This window comes from Narcine bancroftii, chromosome 1 (assembly GCF_036971445.1).
Source record: "Narcine bancroftii isolate sNarBan1 chromosome 1, sNarBan1.hap1, whole genome shotgun sequence".
Classification (NCBI taxonomy): domain Eukaryota; kingdom Metazoa; phylum Chordata; class Chondrichthyes; order Torpediniformes; family Narcinidae; genus Narcine; species Narcine bancroftii.
The window spans coordinates 4,783,579-4,811,137 of record NC_091469.1 but is presented as its reverse complement, the minus strand read 5'-3'; the positions used below and the strand labels follow the sequence as shown (position 1 = coordinate 4,811,137).

The window sequence follows — 27,559 nt, the reverse complement described above, 5'->3', positions numbered from 1 at the left end:
AGTGCTAGACACGGAAAAAGCTTTCAACCGTGTTGAGTGGAATTTTTTTCATGTAAAGTACTAGAAAGATTTAAATTTGGACCACTCTTTACTGGTCGGGTGAAGGCATTATATATGAGTCCTTCTGCGTGGATGGTGACGAATGGACAAGTATCACCTGCATTTAATTTGTCTAGATCAACTAGACAGGGCTGTCCATTATCATCAGCCTTATTTGCATTAGTTATAGAACCATTGGCTCAACCAATCAGACAGGATGTTAATATTAAGGGAATTAAAGTAGGTTGTCAAGAATATAAAATTAATCTGTTTGCAGATGGTGTGTTGATATATTTATCACATCCTAGAAATTCTTTAGGGTCACTACAAAATTTGTTCAATCAATATGGAGAAATTTCTGGTTATAAGGTTAATTGGGATAAAAGTGAGATATTACCGATATCAGATGAAGATTATTCAGATTGTAAACAGCTTAGAAGTTTAAATGGTCTAATAAAATTAAATATTTAGGTGCAATAGTAGATAGAGAATATCCTCCTCCGTCTTCTGTCTAGGGGTGGGCTGTGGTCAGCTGGGTCCTGGGCGGGTGACCTGGTTCATGGCGGCCTCATTCTCTCGTTTAGTTCGCCACAACACGTCACCATGGGCTGCGACCTTCCGAGAGTCCAAGAAGTCCTTGTTCACTAGTAGGAGCTGTATGTCTTCCAGCATTTGTTCCAGGAAGGTTTGCTCAAACATCAGGCTTCTGCCAGTGCGAGCATTTGATCCATCAAGGCGGACGGGGCTCTGTCTCCCAGCCCATCAAGGTGCATCAGAGGGGGCGTGGCAAGATGGCGTAAGGAACAGACGTGCCTTCCAGTCCTCTCCTGACTCTTTGTTATTGTTTTGTCTATAAGTGCCCGTTAAAACTTTTTAAAAGTTTAGAAATAGTTAGAGGTGTTGAATCAGTTTCTAATGGTACAACTGCTGAAAAGAAGTAAGCAAAAACGGCAACAGATCGTTAAGAAACTGCATTTCCCGAGGTTATCTGAGCCTACCTGTTTACAAGAAGCCAGGACTCAGCGTGGAATGGATCCAGGAAGAGAGGTACAAGATTCGGCAACAGAGCTCCGCTCTTTATTGGCAGGGCTCTTTAAAGATGGCGCCCGGCAGCCCTTGGAACAAAGGTCTAGCCAGGTGCGTGCGCGTGAATCAACACCCGCTGTGAGCGCTGTCAGTGAACCTTTGACAGCTAGAACAGCTGAGACGCTGCCAGCTGAAGACCCGACTCTGAAAAGACGCTTACCGATTGATGTAGCAGTGGCGCTGCGAAATGCACCACCGGTAATGAAGACTTCAACAGACATCGATGTAATGAAGACATTTGATATAATATGGGTTAAGGATAACCCTGGTCATCAGCCTCCAGATACTGTTGAGGAGGTTGTGGCAGGGGTTTCCACACGCAGTCATACTGTAAGAAAAGCAGTTAAACCAAAGGAAGGAATAGAAGACCCTTTGGCTATACAGAAACAGCAAGATCCTACTGTGCTTGAATCTATTCCAGTAGATATGCTTATGAAGAATCTTGAATCTAAGTTATCCTCTACAATAAAAGAAATAGGTAAGGCTTTAGTTCAAGTTAATACAAAGCTTAATACTTTGGTGGACATTAATACTCAACAGATGGTTGATTATGGAGCTTTTAAGCTTGAAACGAGCGAAAGACTTGATGGTTGTGACCAAGGCATAGTCGAGGTACGAGACCAAATACAAGATGTAAATAAAACAATTGAAATTTTACAAATTCAGAATAAAAATTTGGCAAAAAAGGTTGATTATTTGGAGAATCAATCTAGACGGAATAATATAAAAATTGTTGGTTTGCTAGAAGATATGGAAGGATCAGATCCAAGAAAATTCTTCACGGAATGGATTCCACAAGTGTTAGGACAAGATAAGTTTCCAGAAGGCTTAATATTGGAACGTGCCCATAGAGCTTTGAGAAAAAAGCCTTTTCCAGGACAAAATCCAAGACCTGTTTTGGTTCGTTGTTTAAATTATTATGATAGAGAGACAATTTTGCGTGTGGCTATAAGAAATGCACAACAAAGAAGATCTCCCTTGATGGTTCAGAACAATCGTGTTTTTTTTAAATCCGGATTTGAGTCAAGAAGTTATGTCTCAACGACGTGAATTTAATTCTGTGAAAGAAGTGTTGTGGAAAAAAGGATATAAAGCAACATTTAGATACCCTGCAATATTGAAGATTTTTCAAGATGTCTATCAACCAAAATGTTTTGATAATCCTAAGGAAGCTATGGACTTTGCTCAATTATTGCCAATTACGCAATTTCAGGAAAGACGTTGTCCACCACGGTCTCCAAGGAGAGTGGAGACGCAAGATGGGAACAGAGTTCCAAGAAGAAATGGAAACAATGGTGGTCGGAGTGATAAAGTTGATTTTTTAAAAACAATTTTCTGAGAAGATTTCAGATAATGATGATAGTTTAATGTGAAAAGGGAGTTGGGAGAGGGAGCTGGGTGGGCATCATTTTCCAGAAGTCATCAGCTTCGTGTGAGTTATCTCACACCCAATAATTTGTGGGAGTTACCGCATTGAGCGGTTGAGACAGGAGGAGGTGGTTGCAACTTCCTACCTGTTCTTTTTTTTAATCAATTTTTGGATTAAGGAGTGAAGTTTTTTTTTATTATCTTTAATTTTTTTTTCTTTTTTTGTAGTTTTAGTAGGGGATAAGGGAAGGGGTGTTTTTCTTTTTTTTTTCTTTTTTCTTTTTTTTCTCCTCTTTTTCTTTGTGTTATTGTAAGTAATGTCTAAACTTAAGTTTGCCTCTCTTAATGTTCAGGGTTTAAATAATCCTATTAAGCGTAAGAAAGTACTTGCTTACTTAAAAAAATTAAAAGTTGATGTGGCTTTTTTGCAGGAAACTCATTTAACAGATAAGGAACATTTGAAACTTAAACGTGAGTGGGTTGGACAAGTTTTCTATTCTTCATTTAATTCAAAGGCGAAAAGAGTGGCAATTCTGGTGCATAAGAATTTACCATTTCAGTTACAGAATGAAGAGAAAAATGGAGGAAGATTATTAAAACTGAATTGTACAAATTTTAATGAGGCTTGGACTCTGCTTGATGTTTATGCTCCAAATGTTGAAGATACAGCTTTTATTGTAGATGTGTCTTTATTACTTGGACAAACAAATTCTAATGTGATGATTGGGGAAGATTTAAATGTGGTGTTGGAGCCTTTATTGGACAAGTATCCAAGAGTAATTAAGAAATCTAAGATGGCAGTACAAGTGACTAATATGATGAAAGATTTGAATTTAGTTGATATCTGGCGAAGACTTAATCCTACAGAGAAAGATTTTTCTTTTTATTCTTCACGTCATAAATCTTTTTCAAGAATTGATTATTTCTTAATTTCAACACATTTGCAGGATAAGGTTATATTTGTGGATTATAAGGCAAGGTTGGTCTCAGATCATTCATTATTATTATTAGAATATCAGAGTTCACAAGATGTTCAGAGAACCCCAAGATGGAGATTTAACACTATGTTATTACAAAAACCAAAATTTATTAGTTATTTAAAAAAACAAATTGAGGATTTTATTAGTAATAATGTTAACTCTGTTTCTAGTCATTTTGTTTTATGGGACGCAATGAAAGCTTTTTTACGAGGTCAAATTATTAGCTATGCATCTAAAGTAAAGAAAGAGAGAATTAGAGAGATTGAAGATTTAGAGAAAAAGATAACTGTTAGTGAAAAAGAATTTCGAAAAAATGCCACTGAAATGCAAAAGAACCAGTTAACTAATTTAAAATTGAAGTATAATGAATTACAAACATATCGATTTGAATGTTTAATGAATCGAACTAAACATAAGTTTTATGAATGGGGCGAGAAAGCTCATAAAGTTTTATCATGGCAGTTAAAAAAAGAACAATTATCTAGGATTATACCAGTAATTAGAAAAAAATCGGGTATTTAGACAAAAAAGAAATTAATGAGGAATTTTGTAATTTTTATAAAAAATTATATACGTCTGAGTGTAAAGATGTAAGTGAAGATGCAAAAGATTCTTTTTTGAAAAATATTAATTTGCCACAGTTGAATCAAGAAGATAGACAAGAGTTGGATAAATCTTTTACATGGAAAGGCACCCGGTGAAGACGGGTTCTCTATAGAATTTTATAAAACTTTTTATGTTGATATATCTTCTATTTATCAGAATGTAATACAGCAAATTTATAAAACTTTTCAATTACCTGAATCTTGTTCTAATGCAATAATTACGGTTATACCAAAAAAAGATAAAGATCCTTTACAGGTTTCTTTTTATCGACCAATATCGTTGTTAAATGTAGATTTTAAAATTGTAGCTAAAGTTATGGCCAGTAGATTGGCTCAATATTTACCTAAAATAATACATAAAGATCAAACAGGATTTATAAAAAACAGATATGCGTCTGATAATATTTTGCGACTAATTACTTTGATAAATAAATTTAAATCTCAAATGAATTATCCAATAGTGGTCTCATTAGATGCAGAAAAGGCTTTTGATAGAGTGGAATGGAAGTTTTTATTTAAAGTACTTGAGAAATTTTGTTTTGGTTCTTCGTTTATTGGATTAATAAAGGCTTTATACAATAGTCCAAAGGTTAGAGTTGCTACTAATGGATAGATTTCAGAATCTTTTGATTTAACAAGGTCTACTAGACAAGGATGTCCATTGTCACCTGCTTTATTTGCTATAGTTATTGAACCTTTGGAACAGTTAATACGGCCCAAAACGAAAATGTTAAGGGTATGAGAGTTTTGAATGAGGAATGTAAGATTAATTTATTTGCAGATGATGTTTTATTATACCTGGTGGACCCTGATATTTCTTTACCAGCAATTCAAGAATCTTTAGAAAATTATGGTCAATTATCTGGTTATAAGGTAAATTCAGCTAAAAGTGTAATTTTGTCAATTTGTAAAGATGATTATTCGATTTATAAAAATATTACGAAACTGAAGTGGACAAAACAAATTAAATATTTGGGAATTAATGTCAATACAGAATATCAAGATCTATATTCAATTAATTACCTTCCTTTAATAAAAAAGATTAAACTAGATTTGATTAGGTGGAAGGACTTACCTTTAGGTTTATTGGGGAGGATTAATACTATAAAAATGAATATTTTTCCTCGGATGCAATATTTATTTCAATCAATTCCTTATTTTTAAAAAAAAAGTTTTTTTAAGGATTTATATAAAGCAGTTAGAGAATTTTTATGGAAGGGAAAATTTCCGAGGGTAGCATTGAAAAAATTGATGTGGGACTTTCAATTTGGAGGTTTGAGATTACCTAATTTTCAATATTATTATGAGGCAGCTCAATTTAAATTTCTTAGTGCATTAATGAATATGGAGGATCCGCCCAGTTGGGCAAAGATAGAACTGGCAGTTATTTTAGAAAAATATCCACATGAATTTTTGTTTCGATGGAATAAAAATTTGCTACGAACTTATGATGTACCAATATTGAAACATTTATTGAATCTATGGACGAGTAAACTTGATAAAATGGGGCTTAAAAATAAATGGTCTGGGCGATTGCCATTATATAATAATCAACTTGTTCCTTTTACGGTCTCCAATATCACTTTGAAACAATGGGAAAGAAAAGGAATAAAAAACTTATCTGATTGTTTTTTTGAAGGACATTTTTGTTCTTTTGAGGAATTACAAAGGAAATTTGGTATTAGTGGAAATTCTGTATTTGTGTACTATCAGTTAAGATCATTTGTAAAACAGATATGTGGTCGGCAAATATATCTGATTTGTATTGTATTTTACAAGAAAATGAAAGTAAGAAAGATTGGGATAAAGATAAGTTGAAATGGGGAAAAGATTTAGGATCTACAATAGCTGAAGAAGCTTGGATGGAAATTTGTCGAAACAGTATTCGGAAATTGATTAATGCTAGATTAGCGATGATTAATTATAATTTTATACATCAATTATATTTAACACCAGAAAAATTTTAAAAATTTGGTCTTAGTAAGTCAGACTGTTGTTTTCGTTGTGACCAGACAGCTAGTACTTTTTTACATACTGTCTGGTCCTGTGACTGATTGGAACAGTTTTGGAAAGGTATTCAATCTATATTTAATAGATTATATAATATTTGTGTTGCATTAGATCCTGATATATTTTTATTAGGGAATATGCAATCATTAATTGATTCAGGATTAAATGATTATCAGATTTCTTTTATCTATTTTGCTTTAGCAGTGGCCAAGAAACGTATAGCGTCTACTTGGAAAGATAGAAATATATTAACTTTGGATAGGTGGTATTTAGAGATGAAGTCTTGTTTAATTATGGAAAGGATATCTTTTTCAATTCAAGATAAGATGTCTTTTTATAAGCTGAAGTGGACTCCATTTGTTAAGTATATGCAATTAAGTTTGATTTAAGTATGTTCCTAGATGTGATATTTTAGATCTGATAAATCTTTTTTTTAATTATTTTTATTTGTCATATTTTTATTTTTCTTTATGTGTGTTTTTTTAATACATAATATTATTAATTTTACTAATTCTTCACTCTTTATTTTGGGGAGGGGAAGGGTGGTTTTTTTTATATATATATATATAAATAGATTTTTTAGTTCTTGTATATGTAGGGGGGGTTAGATTGAATTAAGTTAGGTTATTAATGTTGTATTGTAATTATATTATTTTATTTTATATCTTTTAAATGTATTTTTTCTTTTTATTCCTGTGATAAAATCTTTAAATAAAGTTTAAAAAAAAAGGTGCATCAGCCTGGCTGCGCACTGCCGACAGGAGAGGCTGAAGGTGCTGAGGAGGGCGGCTTTGAGGGCAACATACTTGCCCTCCTCTGGAGGATCATGGATCAGGTTGTTCACTCTGGCCGCAGTTTCTTCATCAAGGGCGCTCACCACATGGTAGAACATGTTGGAGTCCAAGGTGATCTGCCTAAGATGAAACTGCACCTCCGCTTGCCTGAACCACATGCGGGGCCGACGGGTCCAAAAGAGGGGGGAAGAGGGGAATTTCACAGAGACAGCGCTGATCGCCGATGAATCCATATTTGGAGACCAGAAAACGTCTGGGGTCTGCAGGGTCACCAATTTAGCAACTACTACAACACAAAAACACACCACTGAACTCGATGGGGGCTTTCAGTTGAACTGTTTATTTGAATTTCCTGCGCACCCCTTTAAGACCAACGGGAGTTCTGCCTCATGCAGCGGTGACATCATCACGTTGCCCAGGACGCAAACTGTGGCCTAAGCCACAAGGCAAGAGCAAGCCCCGACAGCCCCATCATCTGCAGCTGCTCTGCCAACGCTGCGGTACAAACAGGGCTGGTTTGCTCTCAGAGATGTGCACTACCACAATGTATATAAAATGAAGGATAAATGGGAAAAGGACTTATCTATTACCTTATCTCAGGAGGAATGGATGAATATGTGTGCAGATAGTGTTACGAAATTAATGTGAGATATAGTTTGGTTAATTATAAAATTTTTTTTACATTAGTTGTTTTTGACTCCTGAGAAGTTGAAAAAATACAGTTTTAGTTTTTCGGACTTGTGTTTCCAACATGGAGAACAGACAGGAACTTTCTTACATTCAGTTTGGGCATATGTAAAAGTTAAACCTTTTTGGGAAAATATCATTAAGTTTTTGGAAGATTTATTTAAGATGGATTTGCAACTTGATACGTTAGTGTGTTTAATGGGTTATAACTAATACATTAACGATGGGTTTGCGATTGGATAAATTACAATTCCATTTATACGCTGGGGCTAGCTGTAGCTAGAAAATGTATTGCCGTTACATGGAAGAATTATGTTGAATTGAATATACAAAGATGACATGAACTACAATCATGTCTCTATTTAGAGAAGATAACTTATAATTTACAAAATAATTATTCTTTTTTTGTTAAAATGTGGACTTTATATTTGAAGCGTATAGGTTTGGATACAAGGTAAATGTTTTTTTTATGAAGTAAAAGTTTGGCACACCATGCAGCAACTGTTAAACTACCCAAAATATGTATTTTGCTCCGACAGGGAGGGGGGGGGTGTGTAAGGGGTTTAGTGTTTTTTTGTGTATTTTGTTTTGTATGTATTTTATAAAATTCATAGATAAAATTTTCAACAAAAAAAAAACACGGCCTGGATGTTCGGCAGCACCCTTCCGTAACTTTGAAAAATCATGTCGAACCATCGTAAGTAGAGGAGAACCTGTACCCACTACATTGTCATTTTGTTTATTATTGCACTACCAACTGTATGAATTGACTTGCCTGATAGCTCTTGGGAGACACTATCTTGGAGGATCTTTCCGGGACCTAACACACGAATGGGATCCTGAAGTTAGCATGTCAGCGCCTCTACTTCCTCAGGAGTTTGCGGAGGTCTGGTATGACATTGGAAACCCTGGCAAATTTCTACATATGTGTGGTGGAAAGTGTGTGACTGGCTGGTAAGGGGACACCAATACCCCTGAGCAAAAAACCCTGGATATCAGAAGAAATCCCTCTCCACCAACGACAGGGAACACTGCTGTTGGAGAGTAGCAGCAATCATCAAGGATCTCTGTCCTGGGAAAAAGGCGCTGGCTGTCCAACTTATCTACGCCTCTCAGAATCTTGTAGACCTCTATTAAATCTCCTCTCATCCTCTACACTCCAAAGAGAAAAGTCACAGCTCTGCTAACATTGCTGCATGAGTCTTATTTTCTAATTCAGGCAACATCCTAATAAATGTCCTCTACATCCTCTCCATAGCTTCCCCGTCTTTCCTATAATGAGGTAACCAGAACTGAACACAATACCAGAGATTTGTAGAGTTCCAACATGACCTCGCTACACTTGAACTCAATCCCCCTATTAATGAAGCCCACCATCCCATAGGGCTTCTTAACTTTCCTGTCAACCTGTGTGGCAAACCTGAGAGATGTATGGATTTGGACCCCAAGGCCCCTCTGTTCTTACATACTGTTAAGTATCTGACCATTCACCATGTACTTAGCCTTCTGGTTTGACCTTCCAAAATGCATCACCTCACACTTACCCAGATTGAACTCCATCTGCCACTTTTCTACCCAATTCTGCATCCTGTAACCTATGACAACCCTCAACACTATACCCAACTCCTCAAACCTTCGTATCATTCACAAATGTACTGACCCATCCCTCCGCTTCTTCATCTCAGTCACTTATGAAAATCACAAAGAGCAGAAGCCCCAGAACAAATCCCTGCAAAACTCCACTAGTCACTAACCTCCAGGTAGAATACTACACTCTTCTTTCTACATGTAAGCCAATTTTTAATCCACACAGCCAAGGTTCCATGGATTTCATGCCTCATGACTTTCTGAATGAGTCACTCATGAGGGACTTTGTCAAAAGCTTTGCTAAAATCCATGTAGATCACATCTACCACCTTACCCTCATCAATCTTTTTGTTACCTCCTCAAAAATTCAATTAGGCTTGTGAGGCATGACCTTCCTTTCACAAAGCCATGCTGATGATCTTTGAGTAGACTGTACTTCTCCAAAGCTCATAAATACTATCCTTAAGACTCCTCTCCAATAGTTTGCATACCATTGACAAGATTCACTGATCTATAATTCCCAAAATTCTCCCTATTACCTTTTTAAAACAAGGGGACCACACTTGCCATTCTCCAATCCTCTACTGTGGTAAAAGAGGATTCAAAGATCAGAGCCAATGTCCAAGCTATCTCTTCCCTCACTTCCCACAGCAACCTGGGGTATATCACATCCAGCCCTGAGGACTTAACAATCATAATGTTTTTAAGAAGATCCAACACTTCCTCTTCCTTAATCTCAACATCATCCAGCACACAGACCTGATTTATTCCAGCCTCACCCTGATCAAGATCATTTTCTCTGGTGAATACTGAAGCGAAGTATTCATTGCTTCCTTTATCCTTTAGTGGCCCCATCTTCATTCTCTTTATCCTTCTGTTTATTCACATACACACAGAACGCCTTGGGGTTCTCCTTAATCCTACTTGCCAAGGCCTTCTCATGCCCCCTTAGAGCTCTCCCAAGTCCTTTCTTATGTTCCTTCCTGGCTACCACAATTTTCATGAGCACTTCCTGTTTCCTGCTTCCTAAATGTAATGTATGCTTCCTTCTTCCTAACTAGCTGCCTCACCTGTTTTGTCAATCATGGTTCCCTTTTCCTACCATATTTTCCCTGTTTAAGTTAGACAAACCTATCCCGAACCCAGCGCAAGATGTCCCTAAACATCTTCCACATTACTTATGTGCTTTCTCCCGTGAACACCTGTTCCCAATTTACTCTCCCGAGTTCCATCGTAATTATCCCTTCCCCAAATGAACACTATCCCATTTTGGCTACTTTTATCCTGGTCCATAAAGCTCAGGGAGTTGTGGTCACCATCACCAAAATGTTCCCCACTGAGAGGTCTGCCACTTGACCAAGTTCAACACCCAGTACTCAATCCAGGATGGTCCCTCCGCATATTGTGTCAGGAATCCTTCTTGGACATATCTGAAATTCTGCCCCATCTAGTCTTCTTGCAGTCAGGAGATGCCAGTCAACATTAAGGAAGTTGAAGTCTCCCATGATAACAACCCTGTAATTTCTGCACAATTCCAAAATCTGCCTACTTATTTGGGCGCCTATAGGCAACTCCCAGAATGGTGATTGGACCTTTCATATTTTTTAACTTCCACCCACACCAACTTAGTAGACACTCCCTCTACAGCATCCTCCCTTTCTACAACCATGTTACTATCCCTGACCAGTAACGCAACTCACACCACCCCCCTCCCCATCCCCTCTCAGACCTCCTATCCTGTTCCTTTTAAAACACCCTAACCCTGGTACCTGGTGTCCTCCCACCAGCCAAGTCTCTATAATGGCCACAACATCGTAATTCCACGTACTGATTCATGCTCCAAGTTCATCTCCTTTATTCCTAGTATTCTTTGCATTGAAATACACATTTCAATGTGTTTATTTCAAAGGAAATAAAGATCCTTTCCAAAAAAAAGGTAATAAATTATATCTGTGCCCTCTGACTTAATCATCCCCCATTTTCAAACCACTTCACCTGAAAATGGACACAAATGTTAAAACTGGTTACGAAATCAGATCTAAACATCTTGAACAACCACCATCAGAACAAAATGAATAATTTTAAATCTTTGTATGCAACAAAGAGAGCATAAGTCACCCTTGATATGTTCACAACACAAACTGGGATAACTTACCGTCTCTTTAAAACTATCAGAGAGCCAGCGGTTCCGCAAAACAGCAACTACAGATGAAGGTGGGTTTTCCAGGTCTTCAAAGGCATCCATAAGAATAAAATCCAATACAATGTCAAAGAAGTTCATGCACACAACCTGTGGATAAAGATTTTCCCAGTTGGTGAAATTAATTTTTTTTTTGAAAATTTTATTTTCCTATTTTTCAAAATAAACAAATTTATGTTTGAAAACACAATAGTTTTAGTACAATGCACGTTCAAAACTGCAAATACAATGTCAATGGGAAAAAGAAAAAAAAAACAAGAAAAAACTCAGTGTACCACCAGGCTTTCTGATCTATTTTCATTCTTTAAGGCACTACACTGCTGTAGTCTATATATTTTATTAGGTTTTTAAAACTGTGTGATATTCTTACAAATGGGCACCAAAGTGTTCTAGATATGGTTGTCATATTTTGGCAAAAGTGTTGTGTTTATTTCTTAAATTATACATTATTTTCTCCATGGGCACACAGTTGTGCATCTCTATGGATCATCAAGTGGTGAGCAGGGGGGAGTTGGACTTCCATGTAATAGTAATTATTTTTTGCTACTGACAAATTTAATTTGAAATGTTGTTAATTTTCCACCCACTTGCCAAGGCCTTCTCATGCCCCCTTAGAGCTCTCCCAAGTCCTTTCTTATGTTCCTTCCTGGCTACCACAATTTTCATTTCAGGTTTCCCAATAAATACAACTCAGGGTCCAGCAGTAAGTCCCCCGTAATCCTAGTTAATATATTAGATAATTCAAGCCAAAAGAGACTCACCTTCTGTTAGGTCTGCTTTGTTCATGAATGAGTGAGTCAAACACCAGACTGAGTCGAAATCAAGGTTCTTTGTTCTTTATTGCCGGATTGTAACACTTGCAACTAACAGTGTTAGTTGGAGAAGGCGCATTCTGCCGTTATCAGCAAGTGGTGTTTTTTATATACCTTAGGATACGTACTTAGTAAATTATCATACCATTACATTGTCCAATGAATAAACTGTTGCTGTCCCTCTCTGCTAGCCTCCTGCACATCAATTTGTCATCCCCACTCTTATCTTGAGAGTACAAGGTCACAACTGCATCTTGTTACGGCCCAGCACTGGGTGACTCCCTCTACATTCCCAGCTCATGATGTTTTTACCTAACACTTCCCATAGGTCCACGTGGAGTGTATAGAAGTACCAATTTCTAACCCACACCTGAAGCACATTTCCAATGTCCTTGGTTTTCCTTCATGTAATTTTTGTGGTGAGAGATATAATTGGTGTAAGAAATTGTATTGTATCAATCCAAGTCTGGCATTGATCACCGATGTCATGCTCTCCCTACATAAAGCTGACCAACACTCTTCATCGATCGTTATTCCCAAGTCTGACTCCCACCTCTCCCTCAATCTTTGTGGGCCCAGTTTTGGGCTCTTATTTTGAAGCACAAAATGTATTCTAGATATAAATTTGGGAGCACCTCCCAGTCGAAGTAACCGTTCCCCTCATTCCCTTCAGGTGGGGTTAGTGAAATTAATTTTGTACAAATACTGTGCACAAAAAGAAACTTCTGGGTACATGTAGCAAGACAGTCAATATTTGTCAAAAGAGAGAGTTTTAACGCTTCAGGTCGATCACCATTCATTTGAATTTCTATCTTCCACATCTTCAGGACATCTCAGGGGCTGCCTCTTGAAAGCAGTCAGCTAATGTACACATTGCATGGTGCAACAAACACAACATGACCAATTATCATTTGTCTGAAGTATCTCAATTAATGGATAAATGGTATCTGAGATACCAACCCCCTTTCCTGGTTCTTCAGTAGAGCGGAACAAGATTATTTACCATCTTGAGAGGACATACACAATCTCATTTTACTGAGCCAGAAACTCTGATCTGATATCTGTCTGCCATTCAACCTTCCCAAATTATTTCTGCAAGCTGACTCAATGGCAAATTCCAGGTGGATGATATAGTGTTCTTTCTTTCACTGATTATTGACTTTGAAATTATTGACTATGTTTCTCAATTGTGTCCTTTGTGGAGTGGGGATTGGCCTCAGACCAAACCCATAAGAAGGGATAGTTGAGAAACATTTGAATTTCTGTATCTTCCCTCTACACTCTTTCCTGATACAGGTCTCAACTGAAGCATTAGCTATCCCTTTGTCTACACATATGCTACTCGACTCACTAAAGTCTTTCAGCAGGTTATTTTTTTTGCTCTATAATTGATCATTTCAGAGGAGATGAAATTTAAACAATACTAGGACCAGCTGATCTTTGATAACCATTTGTCCTTCTTTATTGGCTTGTATTTTGGGCAAATAATACACCTAATATTAACTAAATTCAATTATTCAGCAACAAACCAGCACCTAACCTCAAAGCGTTCCAGGTTGAATCAAAGACCTGGTCTTTTCAGACTATCAGTTTGAGGCTTCAATGGCCCTAAAATTCTTAGTGAATTGCTCAAATGTCATGGTTACCTGCTCAAATAAGGGTTAGGAAATTCTAGATCTGACAATGAAACAGCTTTCGCTGGCAATTAGGAGTTCAAAATATGGTTGGCTCAATTACTGTTACAACACTTTGCTGATCAGGCCATCAACTAATTGGAAATGTTGGTTGGTACCAATGTTTTTCATAAATCAGTCCTAATGATGCATTGAAAAGAAAGATTTCTCTGATACTGAAGATGGCTTAGATTCATACTTAAGGCCCAATAACTACAACTTTTGATTCCAAATTTTGGAAAGAAATCTGAATTCTGCAAGATCAAATTCTTATTACATAAACAGCGCAATGCAGGGGCTACCTGTACCTTTATCTTAGAAAAATATTCCAAGGAATATAACAAATGAATCCAAATTAGAAGACCTGGATGATGTTGTAATAACTAAGAGACAAAACGTTTAAATTTCACTGACCAAGGTAGAGGCAAATGTAATAACTTAAGTCTGTCTCTTCTACTCATTTGAGGAGGTGAACTTTAGTTTTTTTTTAAATCCAAAAATTTTTCCAAGAAGTTACTCATATTTTTGTTCATTTCATTTTGACCAAAAGCAAAGGGGGACTCATACAAAATCCAAGGCGAACATTTTGAAATATCCAATGATAAAATAAATCAATCAAATGCTGATGGGATTGATGTAAAGCATCAAGGACCAGTAAATCATATCAAAAACATCATGCCAATACTCCCTCAAGCAAGTGCCAAAATAATCACAATAGCTACCCCTCGTCCTTCGAGTTCTCGCTCAGTTGTCTCCCAGGTATCTTCCCTTCCTGCGTAGTGTAACATTTTTTTGTAGGTCTCATGGAATCTATTTACATTCTGTAAATGAAGATGAATAAGGCAATTATTTCTTCAGTGATGGAATGATCAGACACTTTCTTCAACCAGTCTAACTGTGCCATTATTATCTTTCAGCCCACATTGTATCAAGTTAAATAGCAATTGCCTACATGGATGAGAATTACTCAGGAAATAAAATGGGGTTTTCCTGCTACATTGGGCTGGATTAACAGAAACAGATCAATAGGTAAAATCTGCTGCCTCAGTGCTTACCATGAACAATTTTTTCCAATCTTGAAATTTGGAAAAACTGAAAATTGTTACTGATGAATTTAGCAATTTAGTTACCACATATACCCCCTCCATAAATCTTTGTCCGCGAAGCCAAGCCAAAGAAGAAGATACACATGTAATAGTCGATATCATGCTGACCAACTATTTTTGGCCTAAAATATGGTATTTTCCATACATTGTGTATAAAAGTCAAACCCCACCCCCCCCCTCTCATTTTTGGCCACGGGTGCCCACCCATCTAAGCTCCCAATACCCCAATCGCAGACTCTTGCCTATGTCCGTACCACCTGCCCATTCATTCAGATATCCCAAATAGTTCTCTGAGGAGAAATGGACATTCATTCTTCACTCCTAAACAAGGATGGATAGAGATAGACAGGGAGACACGGGGGGTGGGGGTGGGGGAAGAGAAGAGAGAGAGAGAGAGAGAGAGAGAGAGAAAGAAAAAACCTGCAAGAGTCAAAGACAGACAGATTGCGAGACAGAGAGACAGCAAAAGACAGATTGTGAGAGACAGAGTGCGAGAGAGAGCCAGACAAATAGGCAGACAGCAAGAGCGACAGGCAGACCACGTGCAAGAGATAGACTGAGAAATTATCAGTCATATATAATCAAGTTCTTTAATTCCATATACAGCAAACATTGAACAATATCATGGTCAATCTACTTAACAAGTAACTTAGGAAATTATGACCCGCATCCAAACTCTCCCAGTGAATGCTGATCCACAAAGTACCCTCTCCTGTATAAGAGTGGCAGTCTCATTCACATCATGACAACTGGACAATAATGAGGTAATATTGGTTATCTTTTTGCCTTCTATAAACAGAATACAGAACTATAATTGTGGGGGGGAGGGGAGGAGGTGGGGAAAGATGTGATGGAGGGGTAAGGGCAAGGAAAGGAAGGTAAGGCAATTATTTTTAAACCTTTCCTGCAGTTGACATCAGTCCAGTGATCATCTGCTTTCCAATTTCACTGAAGTATAGTCTGTTTTCACCATCTTGCAATAATATCTGTGACAATAGACATTAGAACATGAAACTGGGATTTCCCCATACAGTCTACATTGCCACCACCACCATATAACAGTGAGAAAAGAACAGTAAGCCACCAGGAAAAAGAAGAAAACCAAATTCCTTATAATTCATTTCTTCCTAGATTGAAACTAATTAAATGGGAAATACAATATTCTCAGCAAAAATAACTTTCTATTCAAGTTCTTTATTATAAATGAAGCATTTTCCATCCAAACCAAGTTCAAGTTTAGCATCTGAATGTAGATTTTCAACTAGCTTTGTATTTCAACTGTTGTATGTGCTCTGACCACAGTTCATATACAATACACAACATGTAATTACGTATTTACATACAGATAGATTTACAAGACTTTGGAATCAAGGTTGCTGAAGACCTCAAAACAATGAAATAAAGGAATCAGGAACTGACAAACCAGAAGTGCAGGATCAGCAGGCCATAATATACACAAATTTTTTGGAATTATTTTCTCTATTACAGGATACTGTTCATCAATCTCATAACCTGTGTGAGCAAGATGTTCTCAGCCTGGCAGTTCCAATTTAGATGTTTGAACCTCTTCCTCGATGGTCCTTTCTAAACTGAAGGCAGTGATCCAAAGAAAGACAAAGACCCACCAGCAAACCTCTGGCACATCATGTGAGCTTTGCATTGAATGGAAGTAGGCTGTGTCCAGGGTCATCACAGCCAACAACCAAACATCCACCTTAATGTCAGAGAAGGGAGGTGGGATACTCTTGAAAATTACAAACATTCAATACACATCAGTAAGAAGTAACTAAGAGCAGCAACATCAATGTGTAATGAAGCAGTGAAAATTGCAAAATAATGTAATAATGTTTTGGACAAATGTAGAGGATTAATCAATCTGATTGAATGTTCTAAATCTCTCTGTTGTCCATGAGTCCAAGCACTATCCTCCATAACTTCACAAAAACAAATTTACCCATATCTTTTTTTTTAATTCTGTTCATGTTCAATGGTTTCATCATCATGTCTCTTAATTGCTGTCCTTCTATACTGTAAAAATTGCTCAAGTATCCCATTATCATTTGCTTCCTTCAAGATCATAGTTCTTGAATCCTGCACTTGGGCTGAAAACACTAAAATATCTACCCCTCCCCAAATCAGAAATAAATACAGAAGTAGCATATTATTTCCCTCAATCACAACCCAATACAAAGCCTTTAACACATTTGTTTAAATAACAAACCTAGGACCCCCTCATTGCCATCAACCCCAACTTGTATTTCACCTATCTATAATGTAACATCAATACAAAATAGCCTTTTAAATCCCTACACCATCCCTTCTGCAAACTTCGAAAGGATACAAATGACCATTTTACTTACAACCTGCTAAATCAGGCTACAAATCAGACAGACTATCCAACATATTTACACTAGTTGTTGCACAGTACCCTACACTAACTACCCCTCCCACCATTTATGATGTATAGTTATTTCTCCCTCATTTCAATTAGTTTCCCCTTGAATGCATCCATATCTTTGTTTCTACCACTAGGCTTTTTCAGGTGGATTCTCCACTAAGAATGCGCCTAAAGAGGCAGATGTGGTCCTTTAAATTACAGTTCAGGTGACAGCGAAGCACTGGCCACTTGAAAGGACAGATGTGCAGGGATGCGCATCTGAGCGCATTCCGGCTCCTGTCCCTTTGGGCTGTCAATTCAGGATGGCTGGCTGTCAGCGCGGGGACGTCCCCACACTGATCCCACTCCCCCGCTCTCTCCCCACTCACGGGGCTGGAGCAGCCGGTGGGGGAAGTACAGGGGCTAGACCGGCTGGCGGGGGAGAAGGAGATGCTCGTCGGATACCAGCATTGTTTTGGCCAGCCCCCTTCACCCCCGCCAGCTGCTCCAGCCCTCTTCTCCCCACTCCCGAAATCAGTCCCGACAGTGTGGGGACTGATTTCGTGAGTGGGGAGAGAGCAGGGCAGCAGGATCAGTGTGGGGACGTCCCCGCGCTGACAACCCGCGCCGGCTGCCCGACAGTGTGGGGACTGGGAGAGGAGCTGTCAGGCGCTGGCCAGCTGACTGTCATCCAAACGTAGCCAGTTTTAGGCAGCTGCATTTAGATGGCTGGGGAGGCCACTGTGCAGCGGGGATTATCCCTCTCGGAGGAGGTTTACCAAACTCGTCTTGCAGGCACCTCCTGCACATTCACGTGGCCTTCCCACAGCCTCATTTTGCCAAAATATGCAGTTTTACAAGCGGGTCAAATGGCCAGCTGAAAGTGAACTCTCATGCTCACTTCTCTTGGTAAAGTGTTAATCCTGAATTATTTTGATGACCTTTAGTGACTCTGTTTTCTGCAACTGGAAGCATCTGTTCCAAGTCCAAGTTAGCCATGTCTTAACTTACTCTCTTTTGTTTTTTAACATTGCACAGAAAGAAAACATGCACTTGGCCTGTTGCCCCAGAGAAGTGAGGACAGAAATAGGATAATAAAAGATGCTGTACAGACAAAAACATGGAACAATCCAAGCCCTGTACTGGTCTACTCCATAACAGCCATCAAGCAAATGAAGATCAATGCGCTCATTGGGAAGTTTACACTGACAAAATTACTATCGGACTTGTCTCCTTCACTCACTCAGTAATTTCATCAATAAGATTACCTCAAATGCCTGACGCACACAATGCAGTTTTGCCAGGAAGTCCTCATCGTTGAAGCACTCCAGGAGCTCAGTTCTGAAATACAGACCCCATCAGCTTTGCTACAAGTGACTAAAATAGTGAAACGTACTAATTGACTGAGAGGACTGATCAACTTCAGGTTTAACTTGCTACAGCAGACTAGATTAAAGGTACTTTGATTCAGTGATTTAAATACATCTTTAATTTAGTGAAACATTATTATGACATGCAAAATTTGTGCATAGAAATGTTTCCAGATATTATTCCCACTGGTAATGTTAAGAATACCTTGATCTGGATGGTTCCATCGGATCTACCCGAACAAATCCTTCAATTTTTTCAAACGCTTTAGAACAAACAGGAGACTAAATGCTTTATTAAATACATAATTTGGAGATTTATAGCAGGTGGGAGTAACAGTGAATTGGGAAGGGAATTTCAGACTTTGGAAACAAGGTTGCTGAAGACCTCAAAACAATGGAATAAAGGAATCAGGAACTGACAAACCAGAAGTGCAGGAACAGCAAGATATCTGGGATGGTAGAGTTCAAACGGAGAGTGAAAAAATAATATTGGGGCCTCTAAGGATTTAATAAACAAAGATGGGTTTCCTGTGCTACCTGGGAAAAATCAGACAGGCCTTTCACAATTAACAGCTGGTGCAATGATGATCTCTGGGACAACATATGCAAATACATGTAGCCCAGCTCAAATATTTATCCCTCCAATTCTTTTAGTTAAATTGATCTGTCACCATTCATAGAATCTGAGAGAATACCAAATGCGGACATCACCTCACATTTGTTGCTTTTCAGTTACTATTGGTAGAGAAGAGATGGAGGCAAGAAGACCAAAAACAAAAATTTATCATGTACCTGAATGACCGGCAAGAGACCCCATCATCTTGAACAATCCTCATGGCTTCCTCATATAAAGCAGATGGTCTGGACAAGTGGAATCTCTCATCAAATGAAGAATCAAATAGCTGCCAATATAAAAGAAGCATGATATTTAAATAGTTGTTTTGTTTTTTTTGCATGGTGGTTTAAATGTTGGAATGGGACAAGCCTTCTAAGTCAACATTTCTCTTCCTGATCTGTCCTTGTATGTCTAGAGTCATCTGGAAAAGTCTGCAGAAATGTAATTTGAATCTGACCTGCGCAAATTGATGGCTGGCCCTTCTCAAACCTGCTTACAAATGCAAGAATTATTTCGGCAACTTTCCTCTCAGTGCAAGTCCCCAGTTATCTCTCTGAGTGGTCTCTTAGTAATCAGCAATCAGTCATGCTCAAGGAAAAAGTCCCAAGTTCAACCCATGGAAAGAATAATTATCACAGAACAATCAACAATCTAAACACCCTCTTGTTCAACTACCTACTCTGTACACTGTATGAAATCCAAAACCTTAATAAGGTATCCTAACTTGCATTTTCCTACGCATCCACCTCTCATCACGTTCAAATCTACACCAACATCTATTTCAGCAGCACCCAAACTTTTAATTGATCGATGCAACGATGACAACAGGGAAATCGCCGATCGCATCCAGCAAACTTAGCAGCATGCATTGTGATGAAGTAGAGAAGCTGACACAAAATTGACAAGACATTTTCTTGTAAAGAAAAATGGAAATACCAATTTTGTCAAACGTTAAACCCAGTTAACTGGAGTCAATTATATTCTTTAGAAAGTTCAGAAGGCTTTCAAATTTTATTTCACCACAGAACTCAATTCCACTAAACAATGAGTGGCTCTTAAAATTAACCCGAGGAAATTTTCAAACCAGTGCACAACTCAAGAAAGGTGGCTGGGGAACAATTAGGGAGAAGATATATGACAGATGAATGATCTACAACTGAAAAAGCCAGTCCTGATGTAAACAGAGGAATTCAAGTTGTTGAATTCTCTATTGAATCTGGAAGGGTCAGAAGTTCAGCTAGGCATTCTTATATCAGTGCAAGGGACTGCAAACAAACAAAAAAGTGTGATAGATAATTAAATGGCAGGCTACTGAAACCTCCGGCAGAGTGACGCCAATTACTGATAGCTTTTTCTCTCTCTAACCTAGAAGAGACCATATTGTGATTCATCAAATGCAGTACAGGCAGTCCCCGGGTTATGAGAAACTCGTACTTTTGAACAGGCTGTTCCTCAATTTGCACATGTACATAATTGTGCTCCAATTTGCACATGCACACAACGTGCATAATGCTACCTCACGAATGCTAAATAAGAACCCAAAGTACCTGTTCCGCCTTATGTACTGTGACAGATTATATCATATTTTATATTGTATATATAGATATAGATATGTTTTTGTAGGAGATAGATTGTGGAAGTAATGTCGATCACAAACAAACACAAAGACTTCACAAAACAGATCTCATTTAAAATACCAGAGTTTTGCTCAAGCCAGACAGTCCAGGTATTAATTGGACATGCTGTGGAGTAATAGATTATTATTTTGAAAGCAACAGATGAACGGACAAGAAGATTAGGTCCAGTGCCGCAATCTGTCTGAATGCAGTTTGCTGCTCTAAGGTCATTTGATTTTGCAGGGGCGATGGAAAAAGACCAAAAACAGGATTTTTCCAAGAGAGAGGGCGGGCGAAGGGGAGAGAGGGCGGGCCACACACACACACACACACACCACATTTTGAAGATGGGTTGTGAGTTCTGAGTTCAACCTGTTCAAAACCCTCGTGGCCCATACAAGAGGTAATGGCTGGCTTGATTGTTTCACCTGAAATAAGGGAAACAAAAAGGAACTCTGTGGTGATTTGCAGAAGAAGAGGTTATCATTTGGAAAACCCTGATGTGGCAAGTGCTTTGGCAAGACACTGAAGTGGCTGATCAGAAGGAATCAGTTTGTTTGTGTCTAACGAGCAAGGAATCTCTCTCTGAAACCAACGAGAACCTTACTGAGCGGTAACCATTTACTTTTAAACACCGGAGCTTGATGAAAATTCATAAATGTTAAATTCTGCGCACAGTATAGAATTGCCTAATACCAGCAAACTTGGAGGAATGAGAAGTGAGATTGGACTGTGAATCAAAGAACTTTTCTGAACTTGTACACATTACATACACGTGTGATTAGAATTAGAAGTGGGTTAAGTTAAGGTAATAGTAATAAGTTAAAGCTTGATTTTTTTTAAATGTTTAAAGAAAATTAAAAGTAACTTTCATTTAAGTAATCATTCATCTTGGTGAATTTCTATTGTTGCTAGGTTTTGGGGTCCTCTGGGCCTGTAACAGTACAAATTCAGCTTACGGACAGACCCAGGAAATGAAACTTATTCTCAACCTGGTAACTGCTTAAATTAGGTGAAGTTCAAGTTGATCTCCTCTTAGAAAGGCCATTTGGGTCCCTGGATGGTAAGAAGGAAAGAGGCAAAAAGGACAGGCGCTGCATTTCCTTGAGTAGCCTGGGAAACATATAACCATATAATCATATAACCATTTACAGAGCGGAAACAGGCCATGTTGGCCTTTCGAGTCCACACCGGTTCACTGATTTTGTGCGCCCTCTTCAGGCATTGGTCCCAGTAGATCTTCATTCAATAACGATGGGCGAATTCAATGCAGGTGGAATCGGTCATAGAAATATTTGTGAAACGTGCAGTTCAATATTTCTGGGCACATTCAATACAGCGTCAATCTGTTTTGGGAGGATTAGTGGAATATGTTTCCTCAAAGACTTACCTTTTTGTAGTTTTCTATTAAAATCTCAACAACTATATTCTGAAATCCTTGACAATATATTGGTTGAGATGGAAGAACAGATTTGCAAAGGGAATAATCCCTTCAGAATGTCAAAAGGCAATGGGCAGAAGTGTCTAATGGTAGAATCTGTGAAGGATAACCCATTGAATGAGGAGACAGGTGGTGGAATGCAAGAACAAGGGGAATTTTATCCTTGCTCTGTCTGAGAATACAGAGGACAAGAGCAGAGGTGTGGGAAATAGATGAGATTAAGTTAAAAGTTCTGATAACTATGATACAGGGAGTAAACAGTTTATGAAAATGGGAGATAACTCAAAAGAACTCTGTTTACAGGAAGAGAAAATTGAGATGAAACAAGAAAACTGGACAAAACAAAATAGTCACTTCAACAACATGATGTCACCATGGAAATAAGCCAAGATTAAGCTCACCTCTGCTGCTGTAACAAAAGAGTCCTCTGAAGACACAGTGAGGTCATCATCCAGATAGTATCTTGCAGATTCCTCTCCATAGGGAAGAGCCAGTGCACCTACACATTCTGGGCAAATACATGAATTGGAAAGGATTCTGCTAATCTGTACCATAATTCCCATTTAAAAAATCAAATGTAATTAAACAATCTGTTTGCATCAAAAACTTTCACCAGCTTTCGAACACAACTTACCAAAATCAGCCAGCAAGCTATTTGAAGGTACTGTTTCCCCAAACTCTTCCTGCAGTCGATAGGCTCTATTAAGTAGAGCTTCCAGCTTCTGCGAAAACTCCTTCCTTTGGGATTCCTGTTCAATCATTTGCATATTCTCATTTATTTCATTTTTTTCCTTTTCCCAGGTTTATCCCCTCAATGTCACCTCCCTCCACCCCTGACCACCCAAATCAAAATAACATAATTGGGATTCAAATGAACGCTTGGCTCGGATACCAAATAAAAGACGGTCATCTGAATAGTGATCAGTTATCTCTGTAAAGGTAAAGGATGCTGCTGGTTCAGAAGGATCCCTCATTTTAGTTCAAATAACATTGTTGCTTTGCAATCTAATAAGGATCTCAATCGACCTTGGCCCAGTTGGTGGCAGGCTTCATTGTTGAAATGGGAAAGAATCAAGTTATGATTCGTGTTCTAATCACTACCTCAAAGAAAACAGGCATTCTCTTTGTTCCACTTCCAACGTTCTACAGCACATCATTTTAACAGTGTATCGAGACAACTTGAGATTGTTGCTAATGATTTTTGACAAGAAACAATGTCCTGGATACAACCAAAGATACAGAACACTAACTGTCATCATTCAATTCCATTTCATTATTGCTTCTTTCGAGTATCATGCAGAACAATTTGTCAGAAAATTCCCAACACAAGACTTTTACAGATTATATGCCATCAACCATTTGTCCCAATTGTTCAGGTTGAATGAGAGGCTGATGCAGAAGCCAGCAATGCTTTTTTGCCAGGTTTAAATTGTCAGTCACAGACTGAAGGAAACCAAATGAAAAATTCCCATTGGAATGAAACAAGACTAGAGATGCTGTGATTGTAGTAAATACACAAAATTGATGGAGGAATTCAGCATCCGTGGGATTCTAACAATACATAACCAAGTTTCAGACCTGAACCCTTCAAGGTACCAAACTTGAAACTGCTGGTCAGTTCTGGGAGCATGCGTGAAGCAAAAACAAAGTCAACATTTCAGAGGTATGACCTTTCAACAGAAAGATCAACTTGAACTGTCAACTCTGTCTATTAACCATAGATTCACAGGTTCAAATCCCACTACAACATGGGGGAATTTAAATTTAAGTTATTAATACATTGTGACGGCGCACATCCTCATAGTGAACCGGCCCCACTTGTATCGCCACGTGGCGGGGCAGCCATGGGGAAATGAGATCATCAGAGGTTTCTCTCTGACTCCAGCTTCCCTTCCAGCGCCCACCCTGGGCAGCGATTATGATGTCACAATGCACCAGGTGACTGAGCTCATGCTGCCCTTAAAGGGACGCATTGAATTTGAATAAAAACAGTCGTCAACGACCCTCAATGTGGTGGCTGTGTTTCTTCCACTGCTCACACCGCTACAGTGGTGACCCGATGAGCCCAGACATTTCTTTGGACTCAAAGCACCATGGATTCAGTAGAGGTCAACGCTGTCTCCATCAAGCTTTCCCCCTTTTGGACCCACTAACCGAGAACATGGTTTGGGCAGGCGAAAGCACAATTTCAATCTCCTCAGATGCCATGATGTTCTATCACGTCGTGAGCGTTCTGGACCAAGATACAGCCGTGAGGGTGGATGACATCATCCATCACCCCCGGCTACTGGCAAGTTCACCGCCCTCAAACACCTGCTGCTTGGAACTTTCAGACTAACTCCCCAGCAACGGGCTTCCAGGCTCCTTCACCTAGATGGGCTTGGGGACCGTAGTCCGTCGGCGGTGATGGACAAAATGCTGTCCCTGGCGCAAGATCACAAGCCTTGTTTTCTCTTCCACCAGATATTCCTGGAACAGATGCCGGAGGACATCCAGCTGCTCCTCACAGATGAAGACTTCTCAAACCCAAGGAGAGCAGCAGCCCGTGCGGATGCCCTCTGGTGCACGAAGAGGGAGTACGAGGCAGCCCTCAACCAGGTGGCATGACCAGGAGCCAGCCGACCGCAAGCTGCTCCCAAGACCAAGCCAAAGGAGGGCCAGTCGACCTGGTGTTTCTACCACCAGCACTGGGGAGCACAAGCCCATAAGTGCCACCAGCCCTGCGGATTTCAGGGAAACGACCAGACCAGCCGCCGTTCATGGCTGCGGCGGCTGGCCACACAAACAGCCTCCTTCATGTGACGGAAAGATCCACCGGCTGCCGATTCTTGGTGGACACAGGGGCTGAGCTCAGCGTCCTTTCCCCCCCCTACAGCATTAGAGACTCGCACCCAATCTCAAGGTCCAACCCTGTAGGCGGCCAACGGCTCCACTATCAGGACCTACGGCACCCACAGGGCACAGATCCAGATCAGGAAGGAGAGGTTCCACTGGAGGTTCATCCTAGATTCCATGGGCACCACTCTGTTAGGGGCCGACTTCCTCAGAGCTCACGGCCTACTGGTTGACATGAAGGGCAAAAGGTTGGTCAACGCACGAACATTCCACTCCACCCGACTGGTCACAGCAGAAGCCTGCAGGCCAAAAGTCGCTGCCGTAGCCGCTGCCAGGGACGAGTTCGACGAGATCCTCCACAAATTCCCCGCCATCTTAGAGCCACAGTTTAACGCCACCCTACCACAGCATGGGGTCTTCCACCACATCGCCACACAGGGCCCCCCGCTGCATGCTAGACCCAGATGGCTGCCGCCCGAGAAGCTCCAGCAGGCAAAGGAGGAGTTCTCCAGGCTCCAGGAACTAGGAATTGTCCGGCACTCAGACAGCACCTGGGCATCGCCGCTTCATATGGTCCCGAAATCATCCAGGGGCTGGAGACCGTGTGGGATCTACCATCGGTTGAACGACGCAACCACCCCTGACAGGTACTCGGTGCCCCACATACAGGACTTCTCCGCCAACCTCCACGGCACACGGGTCTTCTCCAAAGTGGACCTCGTGCAGGGATGCCATCGGATCCCAGTGCATCCAGACGACATGGGTAAGACGGCCATTATCACCCCTTTCGGCCTCTTCATGTTCCTGCGTATGCCCTTCGGTCTAAAGAACGCGGCCCAAACGTTCCAGCGCCTCATTGATGCGGTTGGAAAAAACCTGGACTTTGTGTTCATTTACCTGGACGATATTCTCATGGCCAGTCGCAACCGCGACGAACACAAAGCCTACCTCTGCACACTCTTTGCCCAGGTGGCGGACTTCAGCCTCACGATCAATGTAGCCAAATGCCAGTTCGGCAAGGAGTCCGTCCGGTTCCTGGGGCACACCATTTCGACAGCTAGGGCCGCGGCTGTGCCGGAAAAGGTAGCGGTTGTTCAACTATTCCCCCAAACCCTCCACCCTGAAAGGCCTCCAAGATTTCGGGGGGGATGGTGAACTTTTACCATCGTTTCATCCCCGGAGCCACGCACACCATGCGCCCATTGTTTGCGGTCATGGCCACCAAAGAAAAGACTTTACCATGGTCAGAGGAGTTGGACAGGGCTTTCATCGCGACAAAGGAGGCTCCAGCCAGCGCCACGCTGCTGGTGCAGCCAGAGGTGCACACGGCACTCTTGTGGACGCCTCAGCTATGGCAGTGGGGGGTGGGTTTCTGGAACAGTGGCTCAATGGACAATGGCGCCTACTGGCCTTTTTCAGCAAGCAGCTGTACCCGCCAGAGCTCAAATACAGCGCCTTCGACCGGGAGCTCCTGGCGCTGTATTTGGCCATCTGCCATTTCCGCTACTTCCTTGAGGGCAGGCTATTCACAGCCTTCATGGATCACGAGCCCCTCACTCAAGCACTGGCGATGGCCAAGGATCCATGATCCACCAGACAGCAGCGCCACATCTTGTACTTGTCTGAGTTCACGACTGACATCCGACACAGGGCCAACGAGGGCAATGTAGTGGCGGATGCGCTCTCCCGTCCAGCCATCAACACTCTCGCGCCTGGTCTGGATTACGAGCAACTGGCTCAAGTACACAGGAACGATGCAGAGAAGCAGGCCTTCCGGACCACCATCTCGGGCCTCAAACTCAAGGATGTCCGGGTGCCCAGCAGCCCAGACACATTGCTCTGTGACGTCTCAACAGGCACACTGCGCCCGGAGGTCCCGCTGCACTGGAGGGCAAAGGTCTTCAGTCTGATCCATGACCTCGCTTACCAGCAGTAAAGACAACCGTGCGGATGGTCACGGAGCAGTTTGTGTGGCACGAGCTGAAGAAGGAGTTGGCGGAACTGGCCAGGAACTGTACCAGGTGCCGGACTTCCAGGGTCCGGCGACAGACACGAGCCCCATCCAGAACTTCGACCCGTTGGTTTGCAGATTCCAACACATCCACGTTGATGTTGTCGGGCCCTGCCGGTGTCCAAGGTGGCTTGTTACCACAGATGGTGCAGACAGCAGCGCCCAAGCGCCGGAGCCGTCCAACAAAGCGACAGGACGCATAGCCGGTTCTGGGGGGTGGGGTTATGTGGTGGCATACATCCTCATAGTGAACCGGCCACGCTTGTATCGCCACGTGGCGGGGTAGCCATGGGGATATGGCGTCGTCAGAGGTTTCTCTCTGACTCCAGCACCGCGCCCTGGGCAG

At 40.6% G+C, this 27,559-nt stretch overlaps 1 protein-coding gene across 16 annotated transcripts in view; it reads right to left on the bottom strand.

The window, feature by feature from the left end:
• Positions 1-27,559, bottom strand: part of miga2 (mitoguardin 2) — an 84,634-nt gene that overhangs the window by 11,644 nt on the left and 45,431 nt on the right. For all 16 annotated transcript variants that reach the window (XM_069919540.1, XM_069919436.1, XM_069919480.1 and 13 more), the window contains 7 exons: positions 23,002-23,116; positions 22,769-22,875; positions 19,487-19,596; positions 18,593-18,665; positions 15,847-15,933; positions 14,564-14,662; positions 11,312-11,446 (listed from right to left, as the gene is read on the bottom strand). In XM_069919540.1, the coding sequence (XP_069775641.1) occupies positions 11,312-11,446; positions 14,564-14,662; positions 15,847-15,933; positions 18,593-18,665; positions 19,487-19,596; positions 22,769-22,875; positions 23,002-23,116 (726 nt within the window). The remainder of the gene's footprint in view (positions 1-11,311; positions 11,447-14,563; positions 14,663-15,846; positions 15,934-18,592; positions 18,666-19,486; positions 19,597-22,768; positions 22,876-23,001; positions 23,117-27,559) is intronic.